Source organism: Vanellus vanellus (assembly GCF_965231255.1).
Source record: "Vanellus vanellus genome assembly, chromosome: 2".
Taxonomy (NCBI): Eukaryota; Metazoa; Chordata; class Aves; order Charadriiformes; family Charadriidae; genus Vanellus; species Vanellus vanellus.
Window position 1 is genome coordinate 147162171 of NC_138906.1, and position 17831 is coordinate 147180001.

A 17831-nucleotide genomic window follows, 5' to 3' on the forward strand; every position below is an offset into this window, starting at 1 on the left:
TCAGTGTTTAAGGAATTTTTATTAAACCAAGAATTTTATAATCCAAATTACGTTTCTTTGCTCAGCTATCAATTCTCACTGTCAACTAAAACAGTGGTGATATTCTGAGCTTTTCCACAGTAAAGAATTACAAAATTAAAGAAAGGAATGCTTTAAATTTTTGTACTGTGCTGAAAATTCTTTTCCCCCGGGTTTATAAAACATTAATTTGTATTTTTTATTTTACTATTTTTTTTTAATTTTAAATCAATAAGTAATCTAGGACTAGCATTTGTTTTGCTAGCCCCGGCGTTGCTCTGTACATAAGCTTTGAAGTTTCCTTTCCTTTTTTTATTTATTTTATATTTTGCAATGTTTTTCTCAATATTTAATAGTTTTTCCATGTTTAGATTTTTTTTTTTCTTCGGTGAAGCGAAGTTCTAGATTGTAGTCCCGGATCTTTCTGCAAACAAAAACAATGTTGTTAGGTTTTAAAATTAAAGCAGCACCTTATGATTTCTGACATGTTTTCCGCAACTGTAAGCCCAACAGTACTTTGGGCTTTTACAGTATCAATGATACCAAAGTTCTTTATAAGCAATGTATCAGAGGTACCCTCCACTTTTTAGAGTCATGGAAGTAAAGCATCCCAAGTCTGTGATACCTGGTGAGTCAAAACTGAATCTAGAACTAAACAGTACTCTGAACAGCACAGCTTTGGACAATGGCTACACACGGTAATTTGTTACTGCAACTAACTTGACTGCATGTCACCTCCACTCTTAAGGCCAGCATACCAAGGCTCATTAAATAACTACACTATCATTATTTTCAATTTCCTTGACACATCATGGAGCATAGAGTGTAATGGTCTCAAAGTTTGGGCATCTTTAGGATAGACAACTTATTCAGCACTTGTTTATCTCTGGTGTGAAAGTGTCACTAGCAAAAAAAAAAAAAAAACACAGAAAAAGAAAGTGTGGAAGAAACAAGACTCAAATTCTGCCTCCAAAAGGAAAGTTGCAGGAATGAAAAGACCAAGTAGAAAAAAACTTTTAAGTGATCAAATGTTAAAGCAAGCATCTTCAATGGATAGCTGTAAATGTGGAAAGGCTAATGTGGACAGGCAAAACCTAACTGCACTTAACAGAGAATAGATTCCTATAACACCCTCAACTCCACAACATTTTCCCCTTTCAAAATAGTAAAGATACTACCTTTTGTCATGCAAAATTAAGATACTAACCCCACAGAAGGCAATAAATAAATAAATAAAAATCAGTATTTTAATTGACATTAAATTTAAATTCACCAAAATGTGAAGTCAAGACAATACATAGTTTAGTTTTTAATTACTGTGTAATTTTAGATTTTGGCAAGTATTTACGAATTATAGTGTAAATAAGCTATTTCATTTGTAAAGAAAAGTAGGGTTGGAGAACTGCCCATTTTTGCACACATGCCTAGAACTAATTTCAGCTAAACATGCTGTTAGAAACAGCTAAATACACAAGACAAAATGTCAGTAGCATTTGCTAACCAAGAGCCACAGAACTGGACAACAGGCTCAAGAACAAAATTTGTTTACAACTGTGACCACAGCTGCTACTTTCTTTGGCTGCAAATGATATAGAGCCCAGAAGCACGCTGCTTATAAGGCCACAGGCTAAGGATTACTGCCCCAGTCAACCTATAAAACTACAGTGCTCAGAAAACTTACGTATTAAACACTTGGAACCCCAGTGGGATTGTTAACTGCCTTTTGAGCAGCCTCTTTAGCTTGGTGGGCTTGTAGTACGGCTACAGCTTCATCAACCTGTGAAGTAAAAAAGAAAAGTTAATGAAGGGAAGCTCCTTCATTTCTGTAATTTCTGTATATTTAAGCTAATAAAACAGTTTAAATTATATATACAAACAATGCCTGCATTGTTAAAAAGGAAAGGGTAACATTACAGTCCCAGTTCATGCTGATGTAAGTCACTGTTACCCTCTGAAAGGGTATTCTAACATGTCACCCTGGGCCACTGTCGAACTGCTGCTACTCCACTGCACCACTGTAGACACCTGTTAAATCAGTGTAGAGTTAACTGCTGATAAAACTAGTGTAAGGCAAAAGTCCACCTACCTTCGAACGAAGAGACTCAGGAGACTCGAGCATGTGGAGGAGTTCAGAGTTATCAATCTCCAACAACATCCCAGTGATCTTACCCGCCAGAGTAGGGTGCATGCTTTGAATGAGGGGAAATAGACGTTCACCTGGAGAGAAAAAAGTTAATCAGAGTGACAAATGTCATCTGACAAACACAGCCCAGATTTAAGGGAAACAAATGCCTTGTTCTACTGCTAAAACCATCTATTCTGCATTTTAAGATTGATAAAAAGAGTACTTTTACCTTTCTCTATGCCTTGCAGCAGAAGGACAGTATCATGTACATACCTAACATCTGCTTTTGTTCTTGTGGAGGGGCAGAAGCCAACATGGAAGCAGTCAAGGGTTCCTGACCTTGCACATGGACAGCAGGCTGCAAATTAATTTAACACCATTTCAATATTAAATTCTAGTTCATAATTAGGTGCAGCTTCAAGTATCAAATGTCCCACAATTCAGCATAAACAATGCCTACACTGTCAGAAACATGGAAGAAATAACAATTAAGTCAATTTAATCAAATAGTGCTAGTTAGAGCTGAGTGATGCTGGAGATTAGTTAATCAACCACTCCATTGTGGAGCAAACACAAGGAGAATTCAGGCTAAGGTATCAAGCAACTGGAAAATATGAAGTAACACAGGATCACATCCTGTTCCAGGTGAACATGAAATATACTTAAAACCCCAAGGCTATAAATCTGCTGCCACAATGCAGAGCCTGAATTCTAGAATAATAAAGACTACTCTTAATCATGAGCACACCCTCCCCCTTCCTCTGCAAAAGACACCAGCATACACCAGTTCCTAAAATTACATACCTGCTGCATAGCAACTTGCGGCTGTGTATTAAGATGCTGCTGAGGATTACGAACACCTGCAGCATATTTGTATTGTGGTACTGTGCGTACAGCAGGAGTAGCTGCAGTAGCTGCTGCTGCAGGACGTGGCCCCATTGTTTGTGTTGATGTATTAGCTGAAAAGATAATTCTGTATGTCAATAATTCATTTTTTTATTTAGCCTACACTGTACAAGTTAAAAAAAAAACAAAACAAAACAAAACCCAAAACCAGCCTAAAATGAATACCTAATTTAGGTATTGTATTATATTATCATTTCACCTCAGTAGTATTGTAAACTGTCACATTACTGGTCATATCTGAAGGTTCAAAGCTCAAAGTTTACTGGATGTTACTTTCCAGTCACTTCACTAATGAATTGCTTTTCTTACATGCTATTGAAAAAAGATCTGTAATAACACATTCATTTTGATTGTGTATTAATTTAATTTCATTCTAAGCTCAAAGGACACTTGATTTCCTGAGAACATTACATCAGGAGTCATCCTAAGATACTTTCATGAAGTAAATAGCTAAAAAAATACTACTGCCTACTACATTCTGAGAGAATTAAGACTCCACTACAATCAATTCTGGTTCATTCAGCGATGTGCAGACTCTGCATACCTGACACTGGCTCACAGTATTCTATGACAAAATAATAAGAGCTAAAATTCCATCACCTCAGTATTTCTACATGCAACCTATTATTACAATTGCCACAAAGTTGTTTAGGAATGGCAGCAGCTGTCAAAGTATTATTAAAATGCACACTAAAAGAAGAAATGCTTCATGCTAAAGAAATGGGACCACAGTAGGAGTCTTTCCTGGGACAATATTTAAAGCAACTACTAGAAGGTGATACTAGCTTACTCATTTAGTAAGAGCCAGAAAAGGAGGGAATTGTTACCACATACAATACTGAACTTACGAATGCTTTTGAGAGATCAGCAAAATTACAAAAAGCCTAATCAAGTCTGCATAAATGAAACTCACCAACACGTTGTGTTGACATGACTCGTGGTACTTGTGAAGAAGCTGGTCTCATGGTACTAAATGGTGGTCTGGGTGCTGCTGGGCGGATAGCACCAGGCATGTTTTGGAATGCTATGTTTTAGAGAAAATATATTAAGTTACATGCTGGAACACTGAATGGTGAGAAGAGTTCAGAAGTAAAACCACTAACATGACAAAGAGAAGACTGATACTGTAATGCTGTGAAAATGTATTTAAAAGTGCAAAGGTAAATGCTATGGAGTTTATTGCAATCACTGGAAAGGAGCATAGTGACTTACGATGAGGTCTGGCACCCTGAGCAGTCCAGCGAGGACTAGGTCTAGCAAGTTGAGCGATTTGATTAGCAGGATAGTATGCAGCACGGTTCTGAGTCTGTCAAATATAAAAACATTGTGTAACTTTGTTATCTTTTGAAGAGCATGCTGAAGTCCATCACCCTTCTGCTCTGAAATCAGAATGCTGAAATTATGGACACATGCTAATAGTTACTATTTACTGTTAAATCTAAGCAGATTTTATATGCAGCACAAAACATTCAATTACTCATCTCTATACATACCTGTGGGATAGCTGCCATGAAGTAACCTGAAGGAGGTGCTGGCTGGTAAGGGTTGATTACAGGATTAGGTACTGCTCTTACACTTGCCATTCTCTGCATATACTGGTTGGTGAGATGAGCTTGGCGCTCTTCTTTACGCTGGGCTAGAGCTACATACAATGGTTTAGTAGCCACAATTCTACCATTCATTTCTGTGACAGCTTTGGTGGCTTCTTCTGGTGATGAAAAGCATACAAATCCAAATCCTTTACTGCGGCCACCTTCCATCATGACCTGTCAGTATAAAATTTAGTTTTAAAACAACAGAATGTTGTATCTACTCAACTTGCAAGAGTTTCTTTTTTCAGATTACTAGAAGCGAGACCACAGGTTTGTTTTACTGATTGATTTATAAAAAGGAATATAATTGCTTAATGAATAGCTGTTTACTGAATACAGATGAAAATCTCAGTGAAGTAATAGTGAGCACGTTATTGCACTGAGAAGATTTAATTTTTCCTCACATTAATATCAGTACTCAGTTTATTTAAAGACAGGATGATCATATGTGTTTACCCTAAAATGTACAATAATCCAGAAAGCAGATGTCCATGTATATGGTATATAGTAGCAGTGATAAGTGACTGGGTCACATCTGTTAGTCAATGAAATAAATCACTCTTCCTTGGTAAAGGATCACTGTTCATTTTCAGAGAAAGGACGAGCACAATTTATAAACTTTATTTTACCTTTGCACTAGTGATTGTACCAAATGGGGAGAATTCTTTTCGAAGACGCTCATCATCAATCCCATCATCAAGATTTTTCACGTAAAGGTTTACACCCTAAAAAAAAGGCAAGTTATTGTTGAAAGCAAATGGTCTGTGTAAATCTAAAAATATCACAGAAAAAAATTAGTCCTCTTGAATTAAAACTGAACCTGGTATCTGGTGATCCTGTCCTGCTTCATTTGTTCAAACTTGCGCTTCAGCTCCGTCTGTCTTTCCACCTTTTTCTGAGCCCGGCCAACATAGATTTGTTTCCCATTGAGCTCTTTCCCATTCATCTCATCTACAGCCTTCATTAACAAACAAGAGATTAGCACAACTTTGTATTACAGTGTTTCTCAGGCATATAAAAAAAAAAAAAGTAATTCAAATATAAAAAGTTACATAAAGATTCCAGAAAATATCTAATATATCACTAGCTGAAACAAAATACCTCAAGACTTCCCTGCTTAAAGTCAAATAGAAATTGCTTCCTGAGTGTGCTTCTGTCCAGTTACACAAAAAGTCGGAAGGGTTGAAAAAAACTTTTCTTATATGAAGTTGAACAAAAGTATTGAGCTCACACAATGAAGAACTATTTCTCCAACCTGATCATGCTGAGGTCAGAAAAAATAAAGCAAATTAAGTTGAAAAGCTCTAATTCACATACCCGCCTTCTGTTTTTAAAAGTAACATCTGAAACTGTAGCATCTACCAGCTTTTCTTCACTGTATGTTAAGCTACAGCTGGCATAGTTAGCTTTTTTTTTAATTTTTATTCTTTCATTAAGGAAATACTTAAAGAGTATAAAAATATGAGCTTTTTTCCTTTAAGCTGTTTTGAGTATTAAGATGTGAAAACTCTGGCACAGACTTATTCAATTTAAAACCAGAAGTCACAGAAGGGATTGTATACCTTCATAATTAAAATTCTAATATCTCAGTAGATAGTTGTTACTTAAAACACTGTACATGTCGTTCTGACTACTGTAAGAGAAACAATTCATCTATGAATGTATGCAAGACTGAACAATGTAGATGTAAGACAGATGGGATTTGTTCTAATCTTGTTTGTACACTTGCACTACTGACAAATCACAGAAACACCTTTTGAAAAGCAAACTTCATTTGTTACCATGATTTGTTCTGTGTTGAGTTCTTCTCCTGATGCTATGTCCCTACTGCCAGAGTCAACTGACACATCAAAGCAACCAGCTGACAAAGAATCAAGTTATACAGCATACCAGCATGTTACAGACATACACACAAATTAAAAGGACCCTTCTTCCCAAGCTACTCTTCAGAGTAAAAGCAATCATAGGGCTCTATGACTATTTTCTTACAGCTGTGCCAAACATGCTCCATAAAACTAACAGCTTTCCTCCTGACTTCGCAGCACTGAAGTTTGAAAACACAATCCTTTCTGCCTTGCACAAATGTTTTGTGCAACCGCACTGGATCCAATGATTCATCTGGGTTTTGCAGAGATGTAATAATTTACTATGCTTGTATGTTGCCCAGCATGAGGGAGTCCAAATCTCAATGACAGCCCAACTACAACAGGTTATTACATCATTCAAGATTCCCCATTTCTACACTAGTTCCAGCTGTCTCAGAGTATGTTGACTTAACAAGCTCCTCAAATCAACTGACATTTGCTCATAAGACAGCATTCTAAATGGCAGAAACTATGCTAAGTCATTTAGGAAGCAGTCACCTGTTTTTGCAGTGTCCTTGACCAATTAAAACCCCTTAATGAGTTTGCAAGATTTCAAATCACTCAATGAAACATTATTTGCATCTCAGTTATCAAATTCCTAAAATGAAGTCTACCCCTAAAATGGACTAGATGAGGTGACAGCGAGGTGGACTGAGAGCTGGCTGTGTGACAGAACTCAGATGGTTGTGCACAGCAGCACAGAGTCTAGTTGGAGGCCTGTAACCAGTGGTGCCCCCCAGGGGTCAATACTCTGTCCAATTTTGTTCAATATATTCATTAATGACCTGGATGAGGGGACAGAGTTCCTGATGATACCAAGTTCGCTAATGATACCAAACTGGGTGGGGTGGCTGACACCCCAGAGGGCCGTGCTGCCATCCAGCGTGACCTGGACAGGCTGGAGAGCTGGGCAGAGAAGAACCTTACGAAGTTCAACAAAAGCAAGTGCAAGGTCCTGCACCTCGGAAGGAAGAATGCAAAGCACCAGTATAGATAGGTTAGGGGTGGACCTGCTGGGAAGTAGTTCTGAGGAGAAGGATCTGGGGGTCCTAGTAGACAGTAAATTATCCATGACACAGCAATGTGCCCTTGTTGCCAAAAAGGCCAATGGAATCCTGGGCTGCATAGGGAAGAGTGTGGCCAGTCGGTTGAAGGAGGTCATTCTCCTCCTCTACTCTGCACTGCTGAGGCCACAACTGGAATACTGTGTCCAGTTTTGGGCTCCCCAGTTCAAGACGGACAGGGAACTGCTGGAGCGAGTCCAGCGAAGAGCAACTAAGATGATTAAGGGATTGGAGCATCTCCCTTATGAGGAAAGGCTGAGAGAGCTGGAACTCTTTAGCCTGGAGAAGAGAAGGCTGAGGGGAGACCTTATTATGGCATACAATTATCTAAAGGGTGGGTTGAAGGAGGATGGAGCCAGGCTCTTTTCAATGGTTCCAAGTAACAGGACGAGGGGCAATGGGCACAAGTTGGAACACAGGAAGTTCCGTTCAAATACATGGAAAAACTTCTTTACGGTTCAGGTGACAGAGCACTGGCACAGGCTGCCCAGGGAGGTTGTGGAGTCCCCTTCTCTGGAGATTTTCAAGACCCGCCTGGATGCAATCCTGAGTAATGTGCTCTAGGCAATCCTGCTTTAGCAGGGGAGTTGGACTAGATGATCTCTAGAGGTCCCTTCCAACTCTGAAACTCCGTGAAAGTCCAAAAGCTTACTTTTTGGGCATCTTCATGTCTTTCAAAACTAACGAAGCCAAAGCCTTTGGATTTTCCACTCTCATCGGTCATAACTTTGACACTTAGGGCAGGACCTAAAAAAGAGAATTAAATACTTATGCTTTGTCTACAGAGTGTATTCTCTTTGTGTTTTGAACATCCTGTTTAGAAGTCTTAATATTTAGTTTGTTTCACTTGTATTCCAAGGACTCCTGCATCAATTATAGCATCCAGTAAACATAATCCATTAATACAAAATGGCTAATTTTCCCTGATGCTGAACTTCAGCCATTATGGCTGAAGTCTGTCATGCTGAATTTCTTTCCTACTGTATTTTCACCCCAAATGGGGTAAGAATTTCACCTTTAAGTGAATGAAATTGGTTTTCTCATTAAAAATTACAACATTTAAAAAGCGTTAGTGCTTGCGTCCTTTGAAACGGGTACTGAAAGCTGGAGTGGAGGCCTTTTTTTCACCATTTATCCTGGTGAAAGACGATGCCAGTTCAGCAATTCCAAACCCTTGGAAAATTGGAGTTCACAGTCTCAGTTGAGACCAGTATTAGCAGCTAAATTTACTACCTTTTCAACCACATATATTCAATATTGGAAAGAAACTTCCTGTATATACTGCTTAGGGCTGCTATAGAATATCTCATATACAAGGCTTTGTTTTGTTTTACAAACTAGCCACTGGAGAACAGCAAAAAAAAGAAAAAAAAAAGCTGAGGCTGAAAAAATAGATGTGCCCTATAAACCAGTACAAGAATCTGTAACAGAATTAAGGAGTTTGCTGTTTCCTATTTTGATGGTGACACATCACATATATTACTAGATCATAATCATATGTCTGCCATAATTTTTCCCCATGCATAACTGAGGATCAAGACAGACCCAAACAGCTTGTCAACAGAAAGCTTGCCTTAAAATTTCATATTAGGTCAACCACCGCAATGCAAATGAATAATGAAAGCAGAGAAACTCCAAGTAAAGGTAAGTCCACTGGTCAATGAAAGCAACAGCAAACTCATTTGTCATGTATACTGTAGTGAATTCATAACATCAGTCTGTACTAAAACAGAAAACACTTCTACTTGCAACTTAAAAAAATTGCAAAACCCATTCAAAAGACTATATAGACACATTATTTTCAGAAAACAATTCTGCACTTTGAATCCAAAATTGGAATTAAGTAACAACTTTTCAGTACCTTATTTTATTTTTTTAAATTAACATCAGCCAGCCAGCTGATTCCTTGTATTATAAGGCACTGTACAGATAAATACAAGAAGTAAGCTGAAGTTCACTCGTGTTTATATAAACTTAAAGTTTAAGACATTACCAAACTTGCCAAAGAGTTCCTTAAGTCTCTCATCATCCATGTCTTCTCCAAAATTCTTGATGTAAACATTGGTGAATTCCTTTGCTCTGGCTCCAAGCTCTGCCTCACGTTCCTTACGAGATTTAAACCTTCCAACAAATCTAGTCGCAGGAGAACAGAACAGTGTAGATTAAAGCAAGTCTGTCAAGGTTAAAAAATTTACTTTAATCCTCTAGCATCATATTTTATTCTTAATCAGTCTTATTCATTATAGGCACGTAATTCTTTAGATAAAATATTTATGGTAAAGCTTCATCAGAAAAACAATTTCATGATCCTTTGCTACATCAGTATGCTTATTACAGTTACTAGCACAAAAATGCTTTCAAGCCATTGGTGGGATTGTTCACTCTTATAAAACAGCCTTTGACAACAGGAGCTGGACAATGGGAAACCGTACTAGGTAAAGTGGCTAAACAGAAATTCTAGTTATCAGCATAATCCCTCTGTCATACTAAAAACTTGGCAGCCTTAAAGCAGTTACCATTCTCCGATTCAGTTTAAGCAAGGGATATTTAACTAACCTCTACAACTACACACCTTTCCAGCCTGTATCAAAGCAAGACCTTCCCCTCCCAATAGACATAGAGAAATAAATAGTTCAGCTTGCTCTTTAGTCAAATATCATTGCAAATTGGCTGGGAACACCAAAGGTCAGTTCATACTGTCAGAGAAAGAACAGAAGCTGAACACAACATTCTGCAACCCAAGGAACTGCCCTAGTACAGACATTATATGGCTAACACTGATTTCTGATTGTAGTAGACTTTTGCTCTCAAATTTTAGTGTATTGTCCAACTTTTTATTTCCAAATCTGACAAGTCCAATAAAGTAGCATACAGTAACTCAACATTTTCTTAAACTTTGCCAACTTCACCCAATTTATAGTAACCAAGGATGAATGACAGTGCAATGTGTTCGGCAGATTTTAAAAGTGAAGTAAGGTACTTCATTCACTATCAAAAGCCTAGCCTGAATACAAAATTCAAAGCAAAATTAACTCTCATGATGTATTTTACCAAACAAAGTTTACGTAAATCATGTGCTTTTGTGAATACATGCTGTCTTTTCTTTTTACGAATTTAAAAAGGTTGTATAAAGATGGAAGCTGAGTAAAACCATCCACAGTATTACCAGTCACGCACAGAACAAGCAGGAAAACTAAAGTCTCAAAAATATATGTTCTCCCCATATGTGGCTTGATTCACCCATCTCTACATGTAAAAATAATCCATGACATTAAGCTGACACTGATTTCTGTTATCCTTTTTCCAAACCCTCTCAAGTATTTACAGAGCTATTCTTCTGTAACTATACCAAATACCATAATGATTCCTTAGGCAGAGCTGTGAGGCCCACTTGCCCTCCCCCCCAGCCTAGGTATCACTAACCAAGTAGCCAAATAATGTTTTTTTTTTCTCTGGAGTACAGAACAGTGATAATGTTTAAAACATTATGTTTCAGTAAGTTTTATTTTCTACTTCTATTTCCTAGATACGCCTATTAACAGACTTTCACATTAAGACATTAGTGTAATCTGACCGGTCACTATTCAGGACTGAGCAACTCTAGATCTTTAAGTTTCATCCAAAAAATGGATGACGTACCTATTTCACAACTCTTATAGAGGAAGTATTATTCAGAATACATGATGGATTGTATTTTATCTCAGACCAGTAAGATCAGAAAACCAGAGAAGTTCCCAAATCCTCATTAGAGCAGTGGCTTGCAAGAAACTAATACAACAATTTTTTCCCTAGAGTCCATTATTAGTCTTTTTTGAACTTATTCTGCCTTTAGAATAGGCAGGTGACACATTTCATAGTATTCTTAGCACTAAAATTCTACTCTTTAAAATTAGAAAATTTTAGAACAGCCTGTCTTTTCTAGGTAAGCTTTAAATATTTGTCCGCTGTAAAATGAATTTCAGTCTGTTGACCCCCAACTACATATTTATGTACTTACACTTTGCGGTCATTAAGCAGCATACCATTCATTTTTTCAATAGCTCTCTCTGCAGCTTCTTGTGTCTCAAAATGTACAAATCCATAACCCTTGGACCCATTTTCATCACATACCACCTATTAAAGAAAAACTCAGTTGTAATATCAGTGGAACGTTTCCAGTGTAAATTCAGGAGTTTTGTGTCAAACTATTAAATGCACCAATAATTTTCCACTAACCTTACAAGACAGGATGTTTCCAAAAGCAGAAAAAGTGTCATACAGAGCTTTGTTATCAATTGATTTGTCCAAGTTTTTGATGAAGATGTTTCCTACACCACTTTTGCGTAGAGATGGATCGCGCTGAGACCACATGATGCGCACTGGTTTGCCTTTAATGACATCAAAGTTCATGGTATCCAAAGCTCGTTCAGCTGGAAAAACATCATGGAATTAGTAAGAAACACTAGTTATCTTAATAAGCACACAAATTCTTCATAAATTTTTTACTATTATAAGTCCAGCATCTCCAAGATGCAAACCAAAACTTCCAATGTTAATAAACCCCACTCTGTTTTATGCAAATAAAAACTGGCAAAAACTCCTCAGCAAAAGCTGTGCTTAGGAAATAGAAAGGAGCACAAGTGAGCTGAACAAACTGTAGAAATCCCAGTAGCCTAAAGAATTGGACCCCACTATGAAAAGATGGTACGGTGACAGGAGAAATTGTATCAAGTGATGGCAATTACAACTTATTCCACATGAGGAAAAGTTTTAACATGTGTGAAAAATCAGCTGGCTGCTCCCACATCACATAGACGTCCACTGTACCAATAAAAATGCTTTTAGGGATACAGCTTGTGCCTAGATGAGGCCTTTTGCAAATATTAACATAAGAACTCCTAAATCACCAATACCCCTTAACTGACAAAATTTCTTTGCTAGCTGGAGCTCAAGCCTGTTTCAGGCAGCTGTTCTGCACAACTCCTTCCTTAGTGACAAGACAGATCTGTGACGGGACTTCCCAGCAAGGAACAGTTCAAAGAGATTTAAAACTAGTACTTAATTTTGAAAATCTGAAATTATATACATATTAAAAGCTCATACAAGCTCAATGAAGGAGCAAGCATTAAAACAGCAAAATGAAGTAATGTAAACCAGGTTACTCCAATGAAGGAGTTTTTCCAGTAGAACTCCATAACTAACTTTTCAAAGCCTGGATTTGAGATCTCAGTGTATTTAGATAGGGAAGTATCAAGACTTCTTCAGTTTTCAAACGTCCCTTCAAAGCAACAAGACACATCTGTCGTGTTTTAAGTCAATAAGGTATTTAAGCAAGAAAGAGCAACATTTCTCAAGTATGGCAGACATATTTTATGATCTCCTATATTAGGTCCTTTTTGTCACTGTTTCTGTACGTCTGGAAGAACAACGAAAAAAGTCCCAATAAATATCTGAAGTCTCACCCATTGGTACTAACTCACATCACTTCAATTTGCATATAGCAGAGCAATGTGATGTTAACAAGACTGAAATCAGCTTAGTATTAGTTTAAAAACAGTAACCATGTCAGTTAATTGCTTTTCTTGGGAGAAGGACCAAGGGCCAATCATAATTTGAAAGCCCTTATTTTTTTTGTCAAGTGACAAAAGTCTTTATGTTGGTGAATATCATGGCCAAAGCAGATTTGCAATCAGCCTGTGTTCAGCTGGTACCATGTTTTACATCCTTTCTTCCCACGTTTTCAAGATTACAAATGAATTTGAAGATTATATTCTCTGAAAGACATCTGTGGAAATTAACACGTCAGACTTGCAGCATTTTCTTTTTAAAAAAACCCAAACTATTGATAATATTACCATATTCACATGCCAGTAGCAAGTCAACAACTGATTTAAGGTGAAGCCACAAAAATCCCAACATTGCCAAGTAAGTTAACAAAGCTTTCTCAAACTTTAAGATAAATGAAGCAGGAGAGAAAAGACAACCTAGATATTCATAATGAGAAACAAAAATCTTTGGAAGGCTTTATATTACCCAAAAAAAAAAAAAAAAAAAAAAGCCCCCCCCCCCCCCCCCCAATAGAACTGTGGATATCTGACTTGCCACAGCAGAAGCATCTAACACTTTGGTACTGCCCTGGAAGTCATTAGAATTATTACTGACAGCACCAGCAAAAGTGCCAGCAACAAACAGTTCATTATTTCCAGAAGTAGTAACAGGGCTTCCTTTACTAGAAAAAAGGCTTTTCTAATTCATGCTAATTGCTTCTAGAATAATCCCAACATCCCTCAAAAATGTGTGTTTCCAGACACATTTCCCAAACATCTGACTCAAAGCAGGTCCATGCTAGCCTTCGCAGACATTACTGCTCTGAACTAATTGTGAGCACATATCTTTGACTGATACAATCTCTCCACAAAGACATAGAGGATGGAAACTCTTATCAGCTCTCCTCATCTCTTCTATGGAGTAGAAATACAAAAAAATTAAAGATTTCTGCTTCACTAACACCACATTGTCATTCCACACTAGATTTTAAAACGTTACTAGAATACATCTGCAATCAGGTACAAGCTACTCATTAAAATTCACAACTAGTAAAACTGGCTTACTTTCATTACATTTTAGCCATAAAAAGCTGTGCCATAAAAGGATGCAATTCCATTCAGCAGTTAACTTGTTACCAAGTGGACACACCTACCCATGCTGTACTTCTGCTGATTCTGCTGGAGCTTTTATTGAATGAGTCACCAGTTCCCATTTTAGTTGTGAGCAACTGGACAGTCCACTCCAGTAACAATTTCAAAATTGCACAGAATATACAGTTAATGCTAAACTGTGCTAAATGTACATATCAATAGCTATAAAATAATAAACCCCTGGAAACATAATCATTCAAAAAATCTTAAGGGCAAAGTGCAGTTTCAGATTACTCAAGAATATTTCCAGTTTAGTGATTAAACAAGATTGCCTGGGTTTTACTCAGGACTATGACTCAAATTCAGAAAAGTCACAACTATGAAATGAGTGCATACCTCACAAATGTGTCATCAGGCCTAATTAGTTTTTTGGAAGAGCTTCGAGATCCCTAGCTTACAGACAGCTGGTAATGTCAAACACACCTTCAAAGATGTTTTTCAAAACCTGAGTTAGTAGTTACTAGCTATTTAATAAGCGTAGCCTGAAATGTAGCTAAGAATTAGGCTAGACCAAGAAAAGGCAGGTAGGTTGGAATCAAAATGAAACCAGTAGTACTGTAAGAATAACCATTCATCCTCAGAGCTCCCTAGTTCAAGGTTTCAGTAAATGGATAGAATAATCTATGAAAAAAAAAAAAAATCAGCAAATGCTTTCTAGGTATTTGACAAGAACATAAAATTATAAAAATGTTGCAAAAGCATAATCACACAATACCATTTAAGTATATTTTAAACAAGTGCTTCCAGACACGTGCCAGATGCAAGTTTGATACAGATGAGAAATACTTTTAGCTGAACCACACTAGGTGTAGAATAGTATGTGTGCTTCCCAAAATCTGAAAAATACTTGTAACATTTGGAGTAACAGCATTTCTATAAGAGGCACATTCTTAATCTCTGAATGCAAGCCCTGCTGAGGTGAAAAGGCTGTTTTCATCCCCACATTTGACAAGTTACAAACTAAGTCACAAAATGTAGGGTTGAACAGGTTGCTCAACTAATGACGACAAAGTCGGCCCTTACGGAATTCTGCCATTACTAAGAGCAAGAAGCATTTGAACTGCCTTTAACTTCTGCCTTGACATTATCTTACCGCAGTACTGAACTGTAATAACCCCTTGTTTTTCTTTTTGAGAGTAAACTGTACCATAGGTTTTTATCGAATGAAAGCCAAGTATGTTAAGCATTCAAATCATCTCATCCTAAACAATGGCTGAATAAATTAAAAGCTCTCTGAAGTGAGAGAGATAACAGGTGAAATATCTGCCTATTAAAAAGATGAGACAGTAACTTTTACTACTTACATGCGGATATCATCGGTACACCAAAGCCTGATCTGATAATGGCCATATACTAAAGCCAATTTTGAAAGCCAGCTAATGTAATTGCTTGAAAAGTTTGTAATTCAAATCTCTCACTTTCATACACTTGAAAATAAAAGCATTATAATAGAAAGCTGTTTATTTAACTGTGCTCGAAATCAAGTATGTTCTAGCTGAATTATTTTTTCTTTAAATTGGACTTCACAAATCTCAGAACTGGTCACATTTTGACCCTCTATCGAAACACCCCCCAAAAGACCCAGTCGGTTTGCCAAACTTAGCACAAAAATGACCAGAACTACAGAGAAAGTTTCTTTACTGATGTAACTCTGGAGGACCAGCAACACGTCACGTAAAGCAAGTTTAACAAAAGCATAACTTGGGAAACACAACGTCAGAAGAGTTTACTGCGAAGAGAAACTGATCAGAACACCGCCTGCTATACGTGAAGACCAAGGAAAGGAGGCCCAAGTAATTCCGTCCCCTCCCTACACGTGACAGATGTGCCGTGGCGTTTTCGTGGTGTTTTAACGTGCGGTGCTTTGGCCTGTGCTTTGACTGGACGCCTGTGAAACTTCCAAACCACCCTGCTACGTCCTACTTCCTTCTTCTAGCCCCTTAATCACGCACACACGCCCAGCTCCTGCGTAGTTATTAAAAGGTGCTAATCACTATGATGTTGTCTTCGAGCCAGCCTTCATCTCGGGTTCCCGATGCAGCCGCGCACGGACGTGCCAGCCCGTGGAAAAACCGCCTTCACCCCCTCCCCTCCCCCCCCTTCCCCGTGGCCGGGGCAGCTCCGCCAGGCCCCGGGCCTTCGGGCCCTTCCCCTTTCGGTTGCCGGCGGCGGGGCGCGGAAGCGCCTCCTTCCCCCCCCTCCTCCTCCCCCACCCCCCCCCCCCCCGCCTCGTTCTCTCTCCCGCCGCTCCCCGCCACGAGGCGGCCCCGGGCCGCGTGTCAAGGCCCCGCCGCCAACTTCCCCCCCCCCCCCAACCAACCAAGTTCGCCCGCGTCCCGGCAACACCGCTGCCGGCCCCAGCAGCGCCCGGGCAGGGAAAATGGATGCGGGGCCGGGTGTGTGTGTGGGGGTGAGAAGGAGGAAAGGGGGGGGAGAGGCGGCCGCGCCAAGCCCTGGTGGGGGCGGGGGAGAAACATGGCTCCTCCGGCGGCGGCCGCCCCGGCGCTGCCCTCACGCCGCCTCACCCGCCGCTCCCTCCTCCCCTTCCCTCGCCACTCACCGTCGGCGGGCTGCTGGAAGTTGACATAGGCGTAGCCGAGCGACCGGCGGGTGATCATGTCTCTGCAGACGCGGATGGAGAGGATGGGCCCGGCGGGGCTGAACTTCTCGTAGAGCATGGCCTCCGTCACGTCGGGGTGCAGGTCCCCCACGTAGAGGGAGGCCATGGGGTAGCTGGGGGCGCTGGGGTTCATCCTGCCGCCGTCTCCCGGCGCGGGAGGGCAAGGGGGGGGTGGGGGTGGCGCTGACGAGGCGAGGAGGCCGCGGCGGCCCGGCGGTCCGTGAGGGCAGGGGCCGGCGGTGGCGGCGCGGCGGCGGCGGGGAGGAGGAGTGGGGGATGGTGGTGCCGGCCGACTCCGGAGCTGGATTCGAAACTTAACGGCTGCGGGAGGCGGATGCGCGGCGCCGGGTGGAAGGGGCGGGGGGGGTCTGGCTCACTCCGTGCCGGGCCTGGCGGAGGTGGCGGCGGCGGCTGCTGCTGGCCTCGGCGGGGGTCGGGTTGGCTCTGTGTCTCCTCTCGGCTGCGCCGGGTCCGGGGGCTTCGCTTCACCGGGTTATTTTATATCAAACCGGCCGTTTGCAGAAGGTTGACGGGAGATGGAAGAAGGGAGGATTATTATTATTTTTTTAAGGTTTTTTAGGATTTTTGGATTTTTTTTGGCTTTTTTTATATTTTTAGTAATAAATGGTGCGGCGGGGCCGGGCCGGCGTGTCCGGGTGTCCGGAGCACACGCACTGCGCACACAGCTCCGACGGCGGCCGGGGGACAAGGGGGAGGCCGCCGCCCCGGCCGCGCACTATATATACCCGCCCCGCCCCCACCCGCCCCCACCGCGCCGCACGCCACGCACCGACCGCGCGCACCGCGCAGGCGCCGCCGCAGGGGGGGGCGGGGCCACGCGCGGCGCCGGCGCCCGGCTGGGGTGTGTGTGGGAGGCTCTGGCGCACTGCGCCCTTGACGCCGCCGGGGCCGGCCGGGGCACAGGTGCTCTCACCTCCGCGCTTGCGCCGCCAGGCGCCGGGGC

General features: G+C 40.6%; 1 protein-coding gene across 2 annotated transcripts in view; it reads right to left on the bottom strand.

The window, feature by feature from the left end:
- Positions 1–17831, bottom strand: part of PABPC1 (poly(A) binding protein cytoplasmic 1) — a 19074-nt gene continuing 1243 nt past the window's right edge. The window contains exons 1-15 of one of the 2 annotated variants that reach the window (XM_082498909.1): positions 16808–17594; positions 11786–11979; positions 11568–11683; positions 9564–9703; positions 8223–8317; positions 5462–5599; positions 5271–5366; positions 4543–4815; positions 4262–4355; positions 3963–4073; positions 2948–3102; positions 2417–2501; positions 2105–2235; positions 1700–1795; positions 1–442 (exon numbers count right to left, since the gene is read on the bottom strand). In XM_082498909.1, coding sequence (XP_082355035.1) covers positions 1703–1795; positions 2105–2235; positions 2417–2501; positions 2948–3102; positions 3963–4073; positions 4262–4355; positions 4543–4815; positions 5271–5366; positions 5462–5599; positions 8223–8317; positions 9564–9703; positions 11568–11683; positions 11786–11979; positions 16808–17000 — 1914 coding nt within the window. In that variant the 5' untranslated portion in view covers positions 17001–17594 and the 3' untranslated portion in view covers positions 1–442; positions 1700–1702. Of the gene's footprint in view, positions 443–1699; positions 1796–2104; positions 2236–2416; positions 2502–2947; positions 3103–3962; positions 4074–4261; positions 4356–4542; positions 4816–5270; positions 5367–5461; positions 5600–8222; positions 8318–9563; positions 9704–11567; positions 11684–11785; positions 11980–16807; positions 17595–17831 lie in introns of those variants that run through there. The other variant, XM_082498910.1, reaches the window with a different exon arrangement.